The sequence below is a fragment of the Sylvia atricapilla genome, chromosome 8 (assembly GCF_009819655.1).
Source record: "Sylvia atricapilla isolate bSylAtr1 chromosome 8, bSylAtr1.pri, whole genome shotgun sequence".
NCBI classification, from domain to species: domain Eukaryota; kingdom Metazoa; phylum Chordata; class Aves; order Passeriformes; family Sylviidae; genus Sylvia; species Sylvia atricapilla.
In genome coordinates this window covers 25355528-25373578 of record NC_089147.1, presented here as the reverse complement: position 1 = coordinate 25373578, position 18051 = coordinate 25355528, and the positions used below count along the sequence as shown (strand labels likewise).

The 18051-nt window shown below is 39.3% G+C and overlaps 2 protein-coding genes across 4 annotated transcripts; one reads left to right on the top strand and one right to left on the bottom strand.

Annotated features, from left to right (window-relative positions):
- Positions 1 to 1730: 1730 nt before the first annotated feature.
- EXOSC3 (exosome component 3) lies at positions 1731 to 4711 on the bottom strand. Its single transcript, XM_066324161.1, has 4 exons — positions 4418 to 4711; positions 4181 to 4330; positions 3487 to 3638; positions 1731 to 2027 (listed from the first exon to the last, which is right to left on the bottom strand). Exons 1-4 carry the CDS (start codon positions 4682 to 4684, stop codon positions 1823 to 1825), a joined length of 774 nt encoding a protein of 257 aa, XP_066180258.1. The 5' UTR covers positions 4685 to 4711; the 3' UTR covers positions 1731 to 1822.
- Positions 4712 to 4949: 238 nt separating this feature from the next.
- Positions 4950 to 13198, top strand: LOC136364306 (DPY30 domain-containing protein 1-like). Of its 3 annotated transcripts, XM_066324160.1 has the most exons (7): positions 4950 to 5029; positions 7259 to 7411; positions 7516 to 7623; positions 8992 to 9072; positions 9915 to 10001; positions 10992 to 11049; positions 11216 to 13198. In XM_066324160.1, the coding sequence occupies exons 2-6, from the start codon at positions 7265 to 7267 to the stop codon at positions 11031 to 11033; spliced, it is 465 nt and encodes a 154-aa protein (XP_066180257.1). In that variant the 5' UTR covers positions 4950 to 5029; positions 7259 to 7264; the 3' UTR covers positions 11034 to 11049; positions 11216 to 13198. The 3 variants fall into 3 exon arrangements, with proteins under 3 accessions (XP_066180257.1, XP_066180255.1, XP_066180256.1); XM_066324158.1 differs by having other exon boundaries at positions 10992 to 13198; XM_066324159.1 differs by lacking the exon at positions 4950 to 5029 and adding an exon at positions 6319 to 6389 and having other exon boundaries at positions 10992 to 13198.
- The last annotated feature ends 4853 nt before the right edge of the window (positions 13199 to 18051 follow it).

Sequence of the window (18051 nt, the reverse complement as noted above, 5' to 3'; positions counted from 1 at the left end):
TTGAGAACTTTCTAGGTTGACATTTGCTGTGCTGCACTATCAAGACAGCTTTTTAACAGGGACTGTTCATTTCTACCTTGCAGGTTAAACTTGAAATGCAGGCTTTTAGAAGGGAAAAGAATTTGCTTAGGTAAAGAGCAGTGACAAGGCTAATTTCAAGCCGTAACTATCCAGGAAATGATCCGTGTCATTGCCCATTTCTGTTGTTTTACTATTTTGATCAAGAACAACTCACACACCAAAAAAAAAATTCTCAGCACACTGAGATCATTTGGCAAATGCTTTTCTGCCTGTGCCAGCTATTGTTCCAATAACAGACAACCTGCAGACCCTTTGGTTAGCTAAACTGACAGTACTCTAGAGAAGAATAGTTATTGAAAACCTGATTAATTTACAGCTTCTCGTGTGTAGTAAGAGACACTACAGACCTAAAAGTTTTATGGGATATGAATGAAAGTCACTTCACTGGGGAGAGGACAGGTGAAAAAAATTTCTAAAGACCTACCAAGCCAGACGAGCAATGCCCCAGATGCTAAATAGGGAGACCAGTGAAATTCAGAGAGTTCTGAATTGTAGCCATTTGACTCACATGGAAACCATTAGAGTCCTTGTTGAACCAGGGGAAGCCCAAGGTAAGCACATTACAGATGATTCAGAGGAGCTGGCTCTGAACTGAAGACACTGAACAGAGATGCCAAAAACAACCCTATCATCAAATGCCATAGGTTGAGCTTTGGATGAAATACAGAATAAACAGGAAAAATTACGTTTCCACTTTAATTAAGATGGTATTCAGGCTTACCCTAATTAGTTCATTTTTAGTAATTTCTTTTAACTATTGCTATTAAACCATTCAGCTTATTAAGAACCACAGAACATCACAGATCTAAATGACTCCCTAACAGCTGGAAGCAGTTCATCAGGTACCTGCAATCAAGTTTTTCTCCCACAGGAAGAAGGCATCAGTAACTACCCTTCCATTAATCCAGGGCTCTCTTTCTCTCTTAGAGCAGCAGCAAATTACTCACATACTAAAATTCACTCTCCTCCATAAGCATCAGAGGGACTGCCAGACAAAGAAGCCAAACATATCTTTTTCCAGAAATGCTGATTTTGTCATATATTAGCAAAGCACTATGGCATCTTTATGCTATTACTAAAGAAATCAGTGTCTTGAATCAAGAAACACATGGCTATTATTGTGACATCCTAATCACTATGTCCTTAATATTACTAGGCAGCTCATCTCTTAGGGAAAGTGATAATGTCCCTGTGAACATATTTTGGTCTTATCTGATCATTTGCCTTAACCACCCTGTGATTCTTTTATGCTACACCCTGCAATTATTTTCTGGTATTCTCTACCTGCATTTCTATTTTCAAATTTCATAATATATTACATAATTACTTCATGTCACTGAAGCACCCGACCAAAATTAATGATCCATGGATACTTCTTGCTACCCCAAGTAAACATGGATTGTTTGAAATTCTAATAATGATAAAAACAAATACATGCTGCTCACAAAATGACCGATCTAAGTAGTTATGCTTCAAAATTCAGAACTAATGAAAGCTTCGACAGACCATCTTCCTATTAGTCAGAAAATTCCTAAACATAAACAGAGCATCATAACCACAAAGGTGAGTCAAAACAACACAAAAACAAGCTGAGTGGATAAAGAAGGGAAATGAAGAACAACCAATGAAGAACAACCAAAGTCTAGTACTTCGTTTAAAAAAAGGCTTTTAATATAAATATAAATACAAAAATAGCCAAAACATCCAACAGTCATCACAAACAAACCCTCAAGGTCTTCTCTTATCGGTTCCCTGACAGTTTGGCAAGCGCCTGTTTTCTCTGTTCTGCAGTCATAAACTCACAGGCTTCCAAAATATTTACTATAATTAAAGTCTGTTGAACTGTTTTTGCTTTTACCCATATTCTTCCATTCATTCCTATCACCAGCTCAAATGGGTACAATTGTGATAGCTCTTGAATTATTTCACATTTGGGAGCCAAAAGCCTGTGAACAAGACAAAAAAAAAAGAAGTTAGAGGAAGAAGTGCTCACACTTACAGACTCCACATTATTATTGACCAGTAACTCCAGCAGTTCTGCTATTATGGGAGTTAAAGAAACACTGAAAGATGATTACGTTGCACATGCATCCAAAACAGAAATACAGTATCAGATTTTCAAGGCTTCTATCATATAAAATTCATGCACCTAAAAATAAAACCATCGTAAATTCAGGCTTTTTCTTACTAGATTCAGAAGCAATGACTGACAAGTTTAGAGTGAATCGATACTTCTACAACAAGTCGATGATCTAATCAATTTTAGAAGTACACTGTTTGACAAAATGACATTTTTGAAGTGCTATTTATAAATTTGACACCCCAGAGGCATCTTTCAAAACAGGACTTCCCTTCTACTTCAGCAAATACTATTAACAATAAACAGAGTACTTCATTTTTATTAGATGACAGCATACTAAATACTGTAATATGTCTAGGATTAAATCAAGCCTGAAAAAGTATTCACAAAAACTAAAAGCCTATCAGGACTTACCAGTTTACTTGTAATATGCTGCTATTTTTTAACTTGCATACAGACAAAATTTGGAAACAGAATGGCTGTAAAAAGTTTTTGTGTCAGTTCACACTAACTTCTGACAGGACATATAAATTAGACAATTACAGGAATGAAAAAGCTGCTCTGCATCACCAGATTGCTAATCCAAAGAATGACAAAAACCAACAAAACATTCCACCCCAAAAGCAACAACAAAGTCTGACCATTGTTTGTCCATGTAATCTGGTATTCTTTGACAGTCAAAAAAAAAAAAAAAAATCTTGTATTTACACCAGTATGAGCAACTCTAAAGTTCATAATAAAGTTCATAAAGTTCAACATAAAGTTCATAAAGTTCATTTAAAAGCTTATGAAACAATTCCTGGATTAATGTGTCAGTATTCAACTAAAATCTACATTTTTTTATTCGTATCTTTATTTCAACACTATTTATTTTTCTTTGGAAGTCAGAAAATAATGTGTACTGATGTGCAAAGATTCCTTTAATCAGCTGTCAGCCAAGCATATGCCCTCCACTACCCCATGAAACAGAAAAAGGACACTAACCATTGTTTTAAACTCCAAAGCAATATGCACATACCTGAAACACCATCCTGAATATCTGACTTCCCCAGGTCACAACTTTTATTTTCCATACTGCCTTGGCAACCACATCACTTTTTTTAAACAGGTCACTTGACACCATAAAAAAGAGCTTCTAAACCTCTTAAATGGAAAAATAAACTTTCCTTCTAGATCAATCCATACTCTATTCAGTAAATCTGGTTCAAATGCACTACAAGAATTACAGTGTGATTAACCAAACTGCCCACACTGCTCAGAAGTCATTAAAACAGTTGTGCCAATCTTACACGTGACAGTGACTACTTATATTTTTTAGTACTTACTTTCTTATTAGACCTAAAGAAACTTTAAAGAGGAAGCCATCTTGTCCAATTATTCCCATTCCACTTGATTTTCCACTGCTGTCTATACAGACCATCTCTGGCTCCATGTCTTTATTCGCTACAACGAACTGACCATAAATAAGATCTCCCACCTAAACAAAAGTGTCAAAGAACAACAGTATAATCTCTTATAATCATTTAGCAAGGCATCAATAAAAAATAACACACCAGCCTATTTCGTTTTTCTTCATGGCTTTTTTACATTTTGGCAATAGGAATTGATCCAAGTACAGAAATTGGCAATATGCAACACAACCGTTCATAACAGTGCTGTTAAAAAACCCCACGCGAATAACATTTTCTACTAACATCACATGTTTTAAAGCCTTAACATCAGAGTGCGCTCTTGGATGCACCTTACTCATGAACTGCTCCTGGCAGCACTATGAGCAAACGCAAACATGAGAGTGAAGCACTCAGCCACCTAAGAGCAAACCACACTACAGTTCTGCTAAGAAACCCCAGAAAGGCCGCGGCCTAATGGTGCAAAACCCTCCGAGGAGAGCCAAGGCGAAACCACTACAACGAGACCCGCACACCTCCTCTAACGTGGGCGTATGAAAACACTTCCCCTAAGAAAAGCTAAAGAAACGCAACAGAAGCGCCACCAAACGATGCCACCCAGGGCACCCACCTGCACGTTCGGCCTGTTCCTCTTCGTGGCGCCTTCGAAGGCCAGGTAGGACAGGGAGGCCGGCTCGCTGCCGCCCACGTCCAGCCTGAACACGTCCCCCGCTTTGGCCGTCACGATCCCGATGACGTGGTCGCCCTTCACCGGCACGTACTGCAGCGAGGAAACGGGACACAGGGTCAGGGGAGCGGGGGGCTAACACACGTCCCCACACACACACGGACACCCGCCGCTCAGTACCCTTTTCTGCTGCGAGTCCACCCAGTAGGCGCCGCCGGCGCCGGGCCGGTGCCGCAGCAGCCCGCACGTGGTGACCAGCAGCCCGGCCCCGCTGCGCCTCAGCCCCGGCCCGCACAGCAGCCGCCCCTGCGGCGCCGCGCCCGCGCTCAGCCGCAGCCGCTCGCCCTCCGCGTCCTCGCCGTAATGCGCGGGGAGCAGCAGCAGGTCCCCGGGCAGCACCACCTGCCCCACCAGGGCCTCTGCCGGCGTGCCCCGCTCCGCCGCCATCACCGCGCCGGGCCCCTCCCTCCGGCCGGGGCGGGCGGCTGCGCTCTGCGGGCTGCGCCGGGCTGAGCCGGGCTGCGCGGGGCGCCAGCGACACCCCGCGGCCGGAACGGGCCCACGGCACGGCACGGCCCCACGGCCCCACGGCCCCACGGCAGGGCCCCCCGGCCGGAACGGGCCCCCCGGCCGGAACGGGCCCCGCGGCCGGAACGGGCCCCGCGGCCGGAACGGGCCCCGCGGCCGGCACGGCCCCACGGCACGGGCGGGGCCCTCACCACTCAGGGCACCTCCGCCCGCTTCCCTTCAGGGAAGCAGCCCGCTTTCCACTTCTGCCAGAGAGCGGCTAAGGTAATGTTAGTGCACTCAGGCGTCGGAATTGAGAACACACGAAATTATTTTTTTCCAGCTGCATTTATTTGTAGGGTTTTTAAATACCCGATTAGAAGTTGACAGTAAAACAAACAGCTGGTCATATTTGAGGTGAAGGTCAGCCGATGAGTCTGGCAGGGAGCAGAAAAGATCACGTCAGTTGTGAAGGGAAACTGCTCACAGAGAGATGGCATTAAAACAGTCGGGAAGGATCACAGGGTCCTCTGGTTCATCCTCCCTGCTTAAGCAGAGTCCTCCTAGAGCACATTGCATAGAACTGCATCCAGACAGCTTTCAGTATCTCTTATCTCTAGGCAGAGAGATTCCACAACCTTCCTGGGCAATCTGTTCCAGTGTGTGGTCACCTGCACGAAGTTCTGCCCCCTGTTCAGACGGACCTTCCTATATCTCGGTTTCTGGCCGTTGCCTGCTGTCCTAGCGGCTGGCATCACAGAGCAGAGCTTGGCACCTCCCCGTTAGATATTTATACATATTAATGAGGTCCCCATCAATCACCTCTTCTCAAGACCGAATAGGCTCAAGCCCGCTCAGCCTTTCCTTGTAAAAGAGATGCCCCAGTCACTTAATCATCTTCATAACCCTCTGCTGGAGCCGCTCCAGGATCTCCATGTCTCTCCCACTGCGGAGCCCAGAACTGCCACAGCAGTCCAGGCACAGCCTCCCCAGGGCTGAGCAGAGGGGCAGGATCACTTCCCTTGACCTGCTGGCATCCTAATGCACCCCAGGATACCACTGGTCCTCTTGGCCACAAGGGCACTGCTGCCTCAGGGAGATCTTATCCACCAGGACCCCTCGATCCTTCTCCACAGAGCTGCCCTCCAGCAGCTGAGCTCCCAGCTTCTCCCCGTGCTCGGGGTTATTCCTCCCTAGCTGCAGGACCCTACATTTTCCTTGCTGAATTTCAGGTTCTTCTCTACCCATCCATCCAGCCTGCCGAGGTCTCTCTCAAGGGCCACATAACCCTCTGAGGTCTCGGCCTCTCCTTTTGTGCGGACCTTTCCGAGCAGCCCCTCCAGCCTCCGTTAGGGCTGCGGGCGGCGCCGGGGCCCGCTGCGCTCGCGGCGCTGTTGCGGAGCAGCACCGCGCCTTGGCGGCCGGGCGGAGGAGCGGGCCGGGCCGGGCCGGGCGGGAGGAGCGGGCCGGGCCAGTGCCGGGCGGGAGGAGCGGGCCGGGCCGGGCCGGGCGGGAGGAGCGGGCCGGGCCAGTGCCGGGCGGGAGGAGGAGCGGGCCGGGCCGGGGCTCTGCGAGCTGCCGCCAGGATCCTTCCAGCCGGAGCGGGGCAGCTCTCCGAGGAAAGCCCCGCGGTGCCAAAAGCACGGTAGCCACAGCACCGGGTGCCAGTGACTTTAGCGGAGCCTGAGGCGAGGCGGAGTAACGAGCCAAACGCGCCCAGGACTCCGAACACCCGGCGCAGGGATAAGGAGCGGGCCCGCCCCGCCTGGAGCGTAGGGGAAGGGGAGAGGCCCAGCCTGTGCTGAACTGGAGCCCGGGCAAGAGGGCGTGGGTGGCGGCTCCCCGTTAAGGGGGGTGGGCAGCACTAAGGTTACCCTGGGCCGCCGTGAACGCGGGGTGGGGTGTTTAGGACGTGTTCACTGCCGTGCCAAGTGTCCGGCATCTCTGCCCCGCCGGGCCACGGCTGCCCCACACGGGTTCAGCCCCCTTAACAGCAAAGGAAGGCTCGTGTTCACTTAAACTGGGCTAGTGTATGCGCAGAGATGTCTGCCTTTGGTAACTACAGAGTGCTTCAGGCCCTTGCCTTGCATACGTGTCTTAAAGATAGCTTTGACACATCATATTAAAATTATCGCTTAATCGTCTTCAGAGCAGATACGTGTTCTTCGGGTATCTGTGTAGAAGTTTTCTATGTCCTGTTGTACTTTTGTTAGCATGCAGATCTAGAATTAGAAGCATGTTTCCAAATAATTAATGACTCGTACATGTCCAAATAGTAAGGTGGGGTTTGAGCGCCTTTTTTTTTAATTTTTTTTTCTTCTGTATTGATATAACTGACCTGTCCTTGGAGCTTTTAAGAGCTAAACCATTATTAAATAATTTTCCTATATAAATTACAAGTTTAGTACGAAATAATGTCGTAATGCAGTGTTTGGTGCCTGAAGCAAGAATTTTTAGAATCCCTAACTTAATTCTGACATTGGTGCCTAATATTTGTCTGCTTATTGTCAGTAGGTTTGGATGGAGTCTCAGTATCTGAAGGAATGTCTGGGAAGTTGCCTAAAGAAGGGACTGGCAGAGGTTGTAGAGCATCGGCCAGCAGATCCAATAGAGTATCTTGCACACTGGATTTACAAATACAGGAGAAACTTAGATGAAGAAAAAAAGGTGGATCCAACTTAGGCAAAACAAGATTGCTACAGTGTAGTTGATGCTATTTAATAGATCTTTCATTTTTATGTTTAATCGATTCTGTGTTACCTCTGAAATAGAGAATGCTGGAGAGAACTGAGCTGGAACAAGAACGAGAGGAAGCCCTAGCAGAACTTGAAAGGTTAAAAATCCAGGAAGAGCAGCAGAAACTTGAAGAACAAAATCAGGTTATTAGTACTTAATAATAGATAATTCTAAGCAGCAAATGGTGCTGTGGCATCTTGGAGCTCTTTGTATACTTCTAATAGCTGTATAATGATTTTGATGGTTTATTTTGGCATAAAGCAGGTATTTTAATCTCATTTTTCTGAGTAACTGAAATTATTAGTCAGCACATGGATAGGAAAACTTACATACTATGCAGTAAAATATTAATAAAAATGATGGCTGTTAAGGTAAAAAGTAGCTAATTTAGGACTTAAGTGAGAAGCAACTGAAAATACTGTTTGGGCTTATAATATGTGAAATAAATACAATATCTGTGTTTCTAGCCATTCTTTATAAAGGAGTCATATGAACTCAATGTTGCCATGGTGATGTTGATGTGACCTGACTGGATTTTTTTGTCTGGATGACTTTTGTGATGTTAAAATCAAAAGCTTAAGTTTAAATTTATGCTGATCACATTAAGCCCAGCTCTAGTATAAGATACATTCATTTATTTCACTTGCAGTTTTAAGAATTGGAGTTTAGAAATTTGCAAACCGAAAGTAACGTGCTTAGGGGCTTCATGAGTGATGTAAAATAGTAAATGAATATAAAGAGATTGTGCCTAGAGATAATTCACAGAGAATGAAATAAATAATTTAATGTAAGCTATGGGGAAGGTTTTGAACAATCCTCATATTAGATGCATTTTTTAAAACCAAAGTTGGTTTTGGCTGTAATCAAATACTGAGGTAGATTTTGTTTTTATGTACCAAAAAGGAATAGAAAACTGTGACCATACTTGTAACTGCTCACAAAATGCAAAAGCAAACAGTATTTTCTAGGGTTGTGGAATGGCAATACTTAGGTTATGCAGTTTCTGAAGTTTTGATGTGATAGGACTTACGTTCACAGTTAAGAAACACTTCCTGTTAGATATTTTCTGTTGTAAATACTAAAAGTTGCTGATAGACATGATTAATGTTAATGATATTGCTTGCCAACATTTTCTGTAGATTTGATTTTATATTGATTCATCCATCTGTGCTAGATACTACACAAAGTATCAAAGAGCTTAATCCAAAGGAAAGGAGATAACTAAGACTGATAAAGAGCATAGGTAATAAGGCAGTATCTGAAGTGTGTACACTAACTTCAGTTGACTGGTTTTTCTTCCTCTTGGTAGTAAAGCCTTTTTATCCATAAGAGTCTCAAACCTTTGAAAATGTTAAACCAGATGATACTGAAAGGACTTTGTTGTTAACATAGCAGTTATGCTTACTTTTTATTTATTATTTCAATAATAAATATAATGTAAACAGTGTGGTGAAAAAGATAAATGTGGGAGTTTTTTCTTTCTAATTTGTCGTTTCTTAAACTGATTGCAGTCTCAGTTGGAGAAAGAACATGCAGAATTGGAAGAACAGAATAAAGAAGCTGAAATGCAGTTGCAACTTGAAGATCAAGAGGTTTAAGCCAATGCTTAGTTGATGGTTTGAAAATACCATTTATCAGCCATTTTTCCCAGATGCAGGCATCAATTACAAAACACAAAGCAGAAGCCCATGGGTGTTGAAGTAACACATAATTAAAGAAACAAGAGTGTCGATAGGGGGAAATTTCTAACACATGGCTTCTGCAGTTTGGGTTTTATACTTGAACTTTGGTTGGAAGAAAACGTAAATTTATTGCAGAAGTCCAGCATAACGTCAGCTTAGCTGATGCTTCCACATTCCTTGATGGTATTTATTAGAAAGTTTTATAAAATAAGCATGTCTAATTTAAGTATCCAGACACTAATGTTTTACAGGGTGTTAGCACAAAATCCATATTTTGTACCTGGAAAAAGAGCTGTGGTTTGGAGTTGCAATGCATCTGGGTTCTGATATCTTAGTGGTTTATGGGAATTTATCACAACAGAAGAGTGTGTATACAGTTATCTCTGTTTATGGTCTTTTAATGCTGCTTCAGTAAAAACATACATGGCATGCATATTTCTCCTAAAGCTTTTAAAACTCTGTGGGGCAGAGTCTTTTAGAAATGCCTAAGTCTTTAGAAAACTCTCTTAAAATATTGACAAAACATAACTGTAGGAAGATGAGAGTATGAAAAAAATTGCTGTTAATGAAAAAAAGGATAAAAAATAGGGTTAAAATACAAAGATCATATTCCCATACTACTAAATTTGTATAGCGCTTATCTAATGTATTCTCTTTATATTAATACATAATGTCATTTTAACACACCTGAAATGTGATTTCATGATGTGGGACTTGTTTTTTTAACTGAAAACTGGTTTTCATTACCACAGGAAAATGAAATGACAACAGCTGAAGTTACAGATAGACCTGGAACACCTACTTCACCCAAAGCTGAGGAGCCAGCTGAGAGTGAACCAGTGAGTATTTAGAAAGAGATTATAAATGATTGATTCTTACATATTTGATTTTCTGTGCTGACCTATCAAAACTCTTTAAGGGGTTGGCCCCAACTTCCAAACTGCCCATAGCTGCATTCTGGTAGGAGTTCAGCCATTCTAGAAGACTGTGTGGTGGTAGCTGACTAAATCCTCAAGATTTAAAACACCTTTTTGTTTTCAGAAATATTACTGACTGACTGCATGAATGTACTTAAGAGGAGGCAGCCTTTTTGTGCTTTGTGAACAGTTATGTACAGGATGTACTAAATCACTTAATTGCTGGTATCTATAGTGTAATTCTAGCTCAGAATTTAGTTGTTATATTAATATGCTTTACACTTAAGGTTGCTTTAATAGCAGCCTGTTTTAGAAGTGTTCTCTCAATAGATTTATGACTGTTCTTAGGGTCAGCTTCTCACAGGTGTTTTTTCCACTGAGGTAAATCAGATGTGTATGCAAGATCCCGTGTAGTCCAAATTTTTATAATTTTCTGATAATTACATATTTTAAAGTATTCTTGAGGCTTTGGGCATATTTTATGGGTTCTTTAATAAGAAAATTGGAAAACCAGAAATGAAAAGGTGTCGTAAGTAGTACCTGCTGCTTCCTACATGTGCCAGGTTTTCATGCCTAAAGGCTTTAGATTACATTTGGCTTTTGGGAATGTTATTACAGTTTTACAGTGATATGTTTGCTACAAATTAAGAACAGATTAATAAACTAAGAGATACAGGCTTGTACTATTGATTCTGCCCTCAGAATCACAATACTTCATCCAAATTTGCTGGATTTTATAATAGAGATCTGGTGATGACATTCATTGTATTCATTGATTTTATTGAATGGAAGAATACATTATTATACTGATAAGTACCAACTTGTCTATCATGGGCAGTTTTTTCCTGTTTTCCTTTTTACACAGTTCAGTGAATGCTGGTAGATGATAGAATTTTTGTTGTTGTTTTTCAGAGTCAAACAGGTCTCCCAACAGTAACAGAAGAAGAAAGTTAGAACTGACCTGAAAGCAGTAAATATATTACTTGCTGATCCTGAAATGTAGTATCTTGACTTATGTATTCTATAAATAGAACTGATTTACATACCTGTTTTTCCAGTGTCTGTTTTTAAGGTGCTCGTATAAAGTCTGTTAATTCTGACACTGATTCTTCCTTTTTGTTCTTAAATCATTGTAGCTAGCATGACTGACTTGCAGGAAGAAATCTGCAGCTGAAGTGAAAGCAGCAAATATATTTTCTACTTATTGCACATTGAAGTAACCATAATAAATACAAATATAACTAATGTGTTAATATGATTTGAGGATAGATGCTACAACATGATAGTTTGAATCAATATTAAAAGAATAAAATATTTTTGAAAGTTATTTTCCAAGAATTTGAATGGTTTCTGTTAGAAAAAGGGAATGCTCTACAGATTAAAAGATGGCAAGAGTATTCTGGACATCAAACTTGGTGGAAGAATCCAAATAGGTTTCCAAAATGTGTTTGAAAGAGGTAAATATAACTCTGACTCAGTATGTACTAGAAGATCTTGTCTCCTAAAAGTCATGAGGTGGACTTTGTAACACAAGGTTTGCTCTAGGCTTTATTATTAGATAAATATATTTATTATTAGTTTTATTATTAGAACCTTTTTAGAGTGTTGTGTGCGTCTAGATAAGCTGCAAGTGTCTGCATGTTTGTTTTGATTAGTCAACACTTTTCTGCATTTTTCTTGAATTTGTAAATCAAGAAATTAAATCTGTGTCCTCTACTAAATACCATTATTATTTCTCAAAACTTCTAAAAATTTGGAAGAATATTTAGCTTGATCCATGGTTATCTATAAAAACAAGTTTTATAATTCTTTAAGAGGCATTTTTACAAGAGGAGATGTTTGTAATCACTGGTATCTTGATATAGGTTGTCAAGAATGTTCTGTGTCTCTTTATTATAAATGGAAAAGATATCAGCATTAAGAAATCCTGAGCTTCTTCAATAAAATGTGCCTTTGCATCTCTGTCTTCTACTACAGGTTAGATGGTCATGGCCAATATTGTGTAATGAAAATATCTTTCATAACAAAATCTATGCATAGTTAATGCATTCTCTGCATCCTTCACTCTTGGGATTCAAGATTTTTCTGATAATTTCACTTCAAGTTTTTAATAGTATTGCTGAGTCTAAGGGGTTTGCTATCCTTGGCAAACTGTTAAAAATATCTATACACCAAACAGACAAGGGTCAATTACCTAATAAATGTTTTCCTGTTCTGAATAATTTATTTTGATCATGTAGATCAGACTAAGAAAAAGCTTACCAAATTTTAAAAAACATTGGCAGCATTGATTTTTCATATAGTAATATATTATTTTTTTCTCTTAAAGATAAAGTACCTTTATTTAAAAAATCCTGTGCCCATTTTATTGCTACACTGCTTTTTGGATGCTGTTAATAACCATATCTTATATGAGCATCCTTAAAATCAAAAGACGAAAAATGTCACTTAACAGGTATAAATGCTTTAGAAATGTTTGTGTAACTTTTGAAGTCATGACAAATGGAACTACTTTTGTGTCTAAGTGGTCAGGCTTTGCTGTCTATAATAATTCTGATTGGTTTGCAATTTCTATGATATCAAAATCTTTCCTGTGGCATAAATACACCCTTGTGGTTGATATTCCAGTAAACAGATTTTGACACAGTTTACAGTTATATTTGTTAGTTACAATAGAATCATTTAAGGAAACAGTTTGATACCATAGTTCTAATTACACTACATACACAGCATAATAATGCTGCATACACAGCAGCCTCTTGTGCCAGTCTCAAAGGGAGGGAGTAAATGGATAAACAGATGGAGTTTGTGTTTTAAACCAATATGTATAACTGATTCTTAATATTTAGATTAACACTTTTAAAAATTGGTGATTCATGTCCATTTACATTTAATGTCTAGTCATGTTGACCCTGAAAATATAAACCATCACACAGCCTTCAAAATGTAAGACATTATTTTAAAACATGGTAGAAATCAATTCTAATGATGTGTTGCTTTCATTTTCTTATCGGTTCATACTGTTTGTGTCTTTATTTGATTTTGTTATGTGTGTCCACTAGAGTGCATCCTAAATAAACACTTGGAGTTCTGTCAATTATAGCCCATGAAAACTACAACTTCTGTTTGTCATTTTGTTTTCAGAGTATTTTTAACTATGACTTTTTCTTTGTGATGCTGCATTCCATATTCCTCACTTTATTTCAAGGTAGGAAGTTTTCTATGGAAACTTTAATCAGAAAATTACTGAGCAAGGGTCAAAATAAAGTGGTAGATTCCAATTTACCTATTTATTGTTAGGAACAGAAAACATTTGTTGTTAAAATGTTATTTATAGGAATTCCCATTTTTTTTTCCAGGATCTAATGTGCACAGACCTGGTGCATTATTCCCCCTTTACAGCTTTATAGGAATTCTTGGATATGGGACAAGACGTAAACAGTCCTTGGCTCAGTGCTTTCTTGAGGTGCAAACCTGCCTGTAGATTACTTGAAAACGTAGTTCACAACAAAGATAACTTCTCTTTGGGTGTCTGAACCTGGAGAGAAATTAAGGCACCTTAAAATAATTTTTGCCTTCTATTTCTCTCACCTTCTTTGGAGTATAGCAAGCTAGAGCCCGGAGGAGGACAGGTAACTATTCCAGTTACTGCACATGATGTGATTTCAGGAATGTTAACACAATTTAACCTCTGCATAACATGTAAAACTGTATGTTGGAAAGAAAAAAGGCAATTACAAGATGTACCTTCATCTGCAGCTTACACTCCCTTTGAATAAATTTTTATGGAATGAAGAAGAGAATTCATAGAGAGGTGAAGAAAACTGTCACTGAAAATAAGGTGCTAAATACTGACAGAAGATTTATGAAATTGTCCTTTTTCTTTCTTCAGAGTAAGAGCAGCCTTGTTTAGCCTGTGACCAGGCCGTGTCCAGATCCTTCAGAGAACATGATGATAGTAACATGCCCATTCACAGCTGTTCTCATTCCAGCAATACTGAAGCACAAGGATGAAAACAGATATGAAGCCCAGAATAGGACAAAATTATTCAGATTAACTATCAGTCTGCTCACAGAGGTGAAAACAGCTCTGCAGTGAGAGAACCTTCTCTTGCATGGAGAAATAAGTGTTGCAGCAACCACATTTTAAAGTTGTCTTTTAATAGAGTAGCTTTTATTAAGTTTGCAGTCCCCTTTATGATGAATGGTTTTCCTTCATAATCTAAAGGAAGTAATTTATCTTTTTGTAAGCAGAAGTTTTATACAGTAATTTGCTAATGGTACTGGGAGCTAGATGAATTAGTCTGGATTAAACGTTAAATTGAATTCCTCTGAACTTTGTTAATACAGCTTACTCATATTTGAAGTCAGCTATTAATTGCTTTACTTCTTTGAGGATTTGCCTGTATTCAGGTTAGAAAAAGAGCAGTGTTGTCTATTGACTACAGCTAGAAAAGAGAGTCTAAGCCTGTTATTTGCTGATAAGGACTGATGTACTTTTTAAAATATCTTACCAGTACACTTGTTTGCTTTTTCAGTTTTGTTTTTGAGATGTTGCTTTTTTGGGGCTTTTGTTTGGGGTTTTTTTGTGGGGGAGTTTTATTGCTTTTGTTTGTTTTCTGGCACTGCTGTTATAGACCTTCATGTGGTTGTGTTTTAAACTTTTGTATTTGTTATCATTCATACAGTCCTAGAAGTTACACTACTGCAAGCATTTGTACAGGTATTGGGCTAATAGTATTGGAAGCAGGGACAGGTTGAGGAAGGTGCCCTTTTTTGAGCTATCACAGTGTAGCAGATTTTTAAGAACTTAAGCAGAAGATTCATTCCCAGAGTTTGAGGGTGCTCAGATGTTTATGCAACTTCAGTCCTGTGGGTCTTCCCTGTTAATTTGTACATCATAGAATCATTATCATTAACCAAAATCAGTGCTTAACTTCTTTATTTTAAATAAATTAGAAGATACTACATCATGGAAAATTATATTAATTATAGCCTGTCTGAAGATACTGAGTGCTCCCATTTTTTCTTTATTGTAGGTCATCCAAAATCAATGCCCAGAAATTAATTTGTTATTAATACTGCGCATGTTTGTTTTATCACCTGAAAGTAAATGCACATTCATAAGTAATGTAATGAGCAGAGTCACGTTACATTCAGTCAAGTAATGTAATGAGCAGAGAAGGTTGCCGTTTGGTTCTTGATTTTTTTTTTTTGGATCATCTATTTCAAAGGCTCTATTGACATTTCTGTACTGCTTCAGAAATATGTGCTTCACTAAAAATTCCAAATTTTCCCGCATTACTTTCATTCATCACAATTTAAAATTTCAGAGAACTTTAAATGAGGATGTGAAGTTTGGATTTGATTTAGAAAAAAGAAATGGATATTTAGGCATATCGCACCAAAGTTATCTGAATAATCCTAGCTTCTCTAAGGGCATTTAGAAGGTTTAGGATTTTTTTAATTCCCAAGGGAATTCTGCCATTTTCTGCATGTAGTCATTAATGGATCTCAATAGAAGTTGATATCATAAAAATTTGGGGTTTTTTTTCCAAGAATCTTGGGAAAATACTTGTGAAAAACGTGAGTTTAGTTTGATGCAAGAACCAACTGGTGTTTGAGTCCAGTAAATTATTTTATTCAGCAGTTCCTCCATAATTTAGATGTTGTCTAGCAGATGCCAGATAAAGAAATTGGCTTTTCCTGGTGGAGGAGGAGGAGGATGTATGTTTGAGCTTGATTGGTATTTTAGTTCTGTTTTTCTTAATGAACTGAGTCATATTTTCAGCTCCATTATAGAGGTGAGTGTTGTTGTTTTGTTTAAAAAAAAATTGAGGCAAACCCTTTTTTGATGCACTGAAGATGCATTCCAAGCTTCTCAGTCTTGGTCTCATTGAAGGTGCTGAAAAAGTTGTGGTTGAAATCATAAGAGGATTGAGCTCACCATTAACATGGAGTTGTACCTCTGAGAAGCCATCTCCTAGTTATTAAACTTCTAATGTACTTAATATTAAAACAGGAGAGAACTGATTGCCTCAAACTGTCTGCAAGGCAGGTACCGCAGAAATAAAAAGAGCTTAATTGTGGGGCAGGTTGGAGAAAGGAAACATTCAGATAATAAATCATTCCCATTTCAGCAGAGAGGCACTGCAGCTCTCTTTTGCTCTGTTTCAAGTCACATTCCTGGGAGTGTGTTAGGCTTCTCCAATCATTCTGCTTAATTTCTACTCCACCTCTTGGATGTACTTTCTTGCAGAAATGACTGGCTGCACACAGACACACCTGTATTTGGTTCATTATCTTAAGCAATTGCGGTTTTGCCACTGATGTGTTTAGTAGATAAGTTTAAAAAATTCTGTTTATTTAGTTGATAATTGTAACCCTAGAAACAGGATCTGTTTGTTTCATTGTAAGCCAGGCTGCACTGAAAAGTTACCCTTAGGCACTGACAGCTGAAAATTTCTAGGGCTGAGACTGGGGTGCAGTTCTGATACAGCTGTTCTTCAACATTTTTTCTGTGGGCATATGTATCTAAGTGGAGCCTTTAGCAAAAAAGCACCAGTGTTTTGTTTCTCACTTGAACTTGGGTTGCTATTGTATTTTCTTGTATTTTAAAACTATTGAATCAGATTTATTGGTAAGAAGTATGAACCCTACAAAAACTACTGCTGATGATATACTAAAGCACTAACTATTATCTCAAAAGTTTGTGTTTATAGGTACCTGCCTCTTAGTATCTTTAGGATAAATGGTTTTGCCACTGCTTACATGTAGATTGCAGTTAACTGTAGCATGTTTACCCTTATCCTCCTTATGTGACTTTTCTAGGTTTTTTTTTTTTTTTCAGCTATCACTTAGAAACTCAGCATAGTTACAGTGTGTGAGTCTGTCTATGAATTTGTCCAAGTTTTGCATGGCACAAAAAATCAGGAAATACAGCAGACCTATATATTTCTATTTCTATACATTTAGCCTGTCTGTTGACAGAGTAAAGGCAGACTTCTTTATTTTTTTCAAAAGTCTCTTTTTCAAAAGTGCAGACTTTCAAAAGTCTCTCCAGCAGCTACAACTCTATCAGTATTCTGTGACTTCAAGCAAGGCACCACTTTTGTGTGTGGTAAGCTCATGCAGCTGGCAGCAATACAACAGTATTCTTTTCAATATTAATGTTTCTTTAGATCAAAGGACCATCTAACCTTTAGAAAAAGGTCCATTGATTCTCTCAATTTTGCTTTGTTAGGTAGAATACGTAAATTCCTGGTTTTAAGTAAAATAATTTTTTATTGCTTACAGTATTTCATTGTTATAAACACTATAAAATATAAAGCCTACAGCTTTTGATAGGTTCACATATTTGTGAACTCAAAATCTGGAAATGAATTTCATATTTTAGTTTTCTAAGGAGATCAGGTCTGTGCTTACTGAATTTGCTGGCAGGAATCCCATTTGAGTCCTAGTAAAACACTCATGCCAACTGCGTGGGAATATCTGTATGTGTCTTAAAAATAATTACACATTGAAATAACCTTGCTGACCTTGCCTCTAAAGACTTATACAAAATCCCAGTGACATGTTTTATGGTACTGCAGAGGTGGTGAGGGAACAAACTAGAACTGATTACCCAAAACCTCTGACTGTTGCCCTTGGGATTCTAAGCCATTGGTAGCAATTGGGAAGAATTTAACAATAAGCTGCAGTATAAACTTGCCATTAGTTTTCTCATTAGCCAAGATTTCTAAAAACACAGAAAAGAGGATACCTGAGAGGAGTTGGCTTATGCTAGATGCTGATTTCAATACCAATTTTCAAAAGCAGAAAATGAAATGCTTCACTTCACTGGCTAAACCTTCTAATAGGTGTGAGTCAAATGTTTTTTTTCTCAGAGTCAATAGGAGCAGTTGATAGGTTTTGATTGTGGCAGGTCTGCTCTGATCTCTATTTTCTGGCTGACTTATCAAACTGTTGAGAG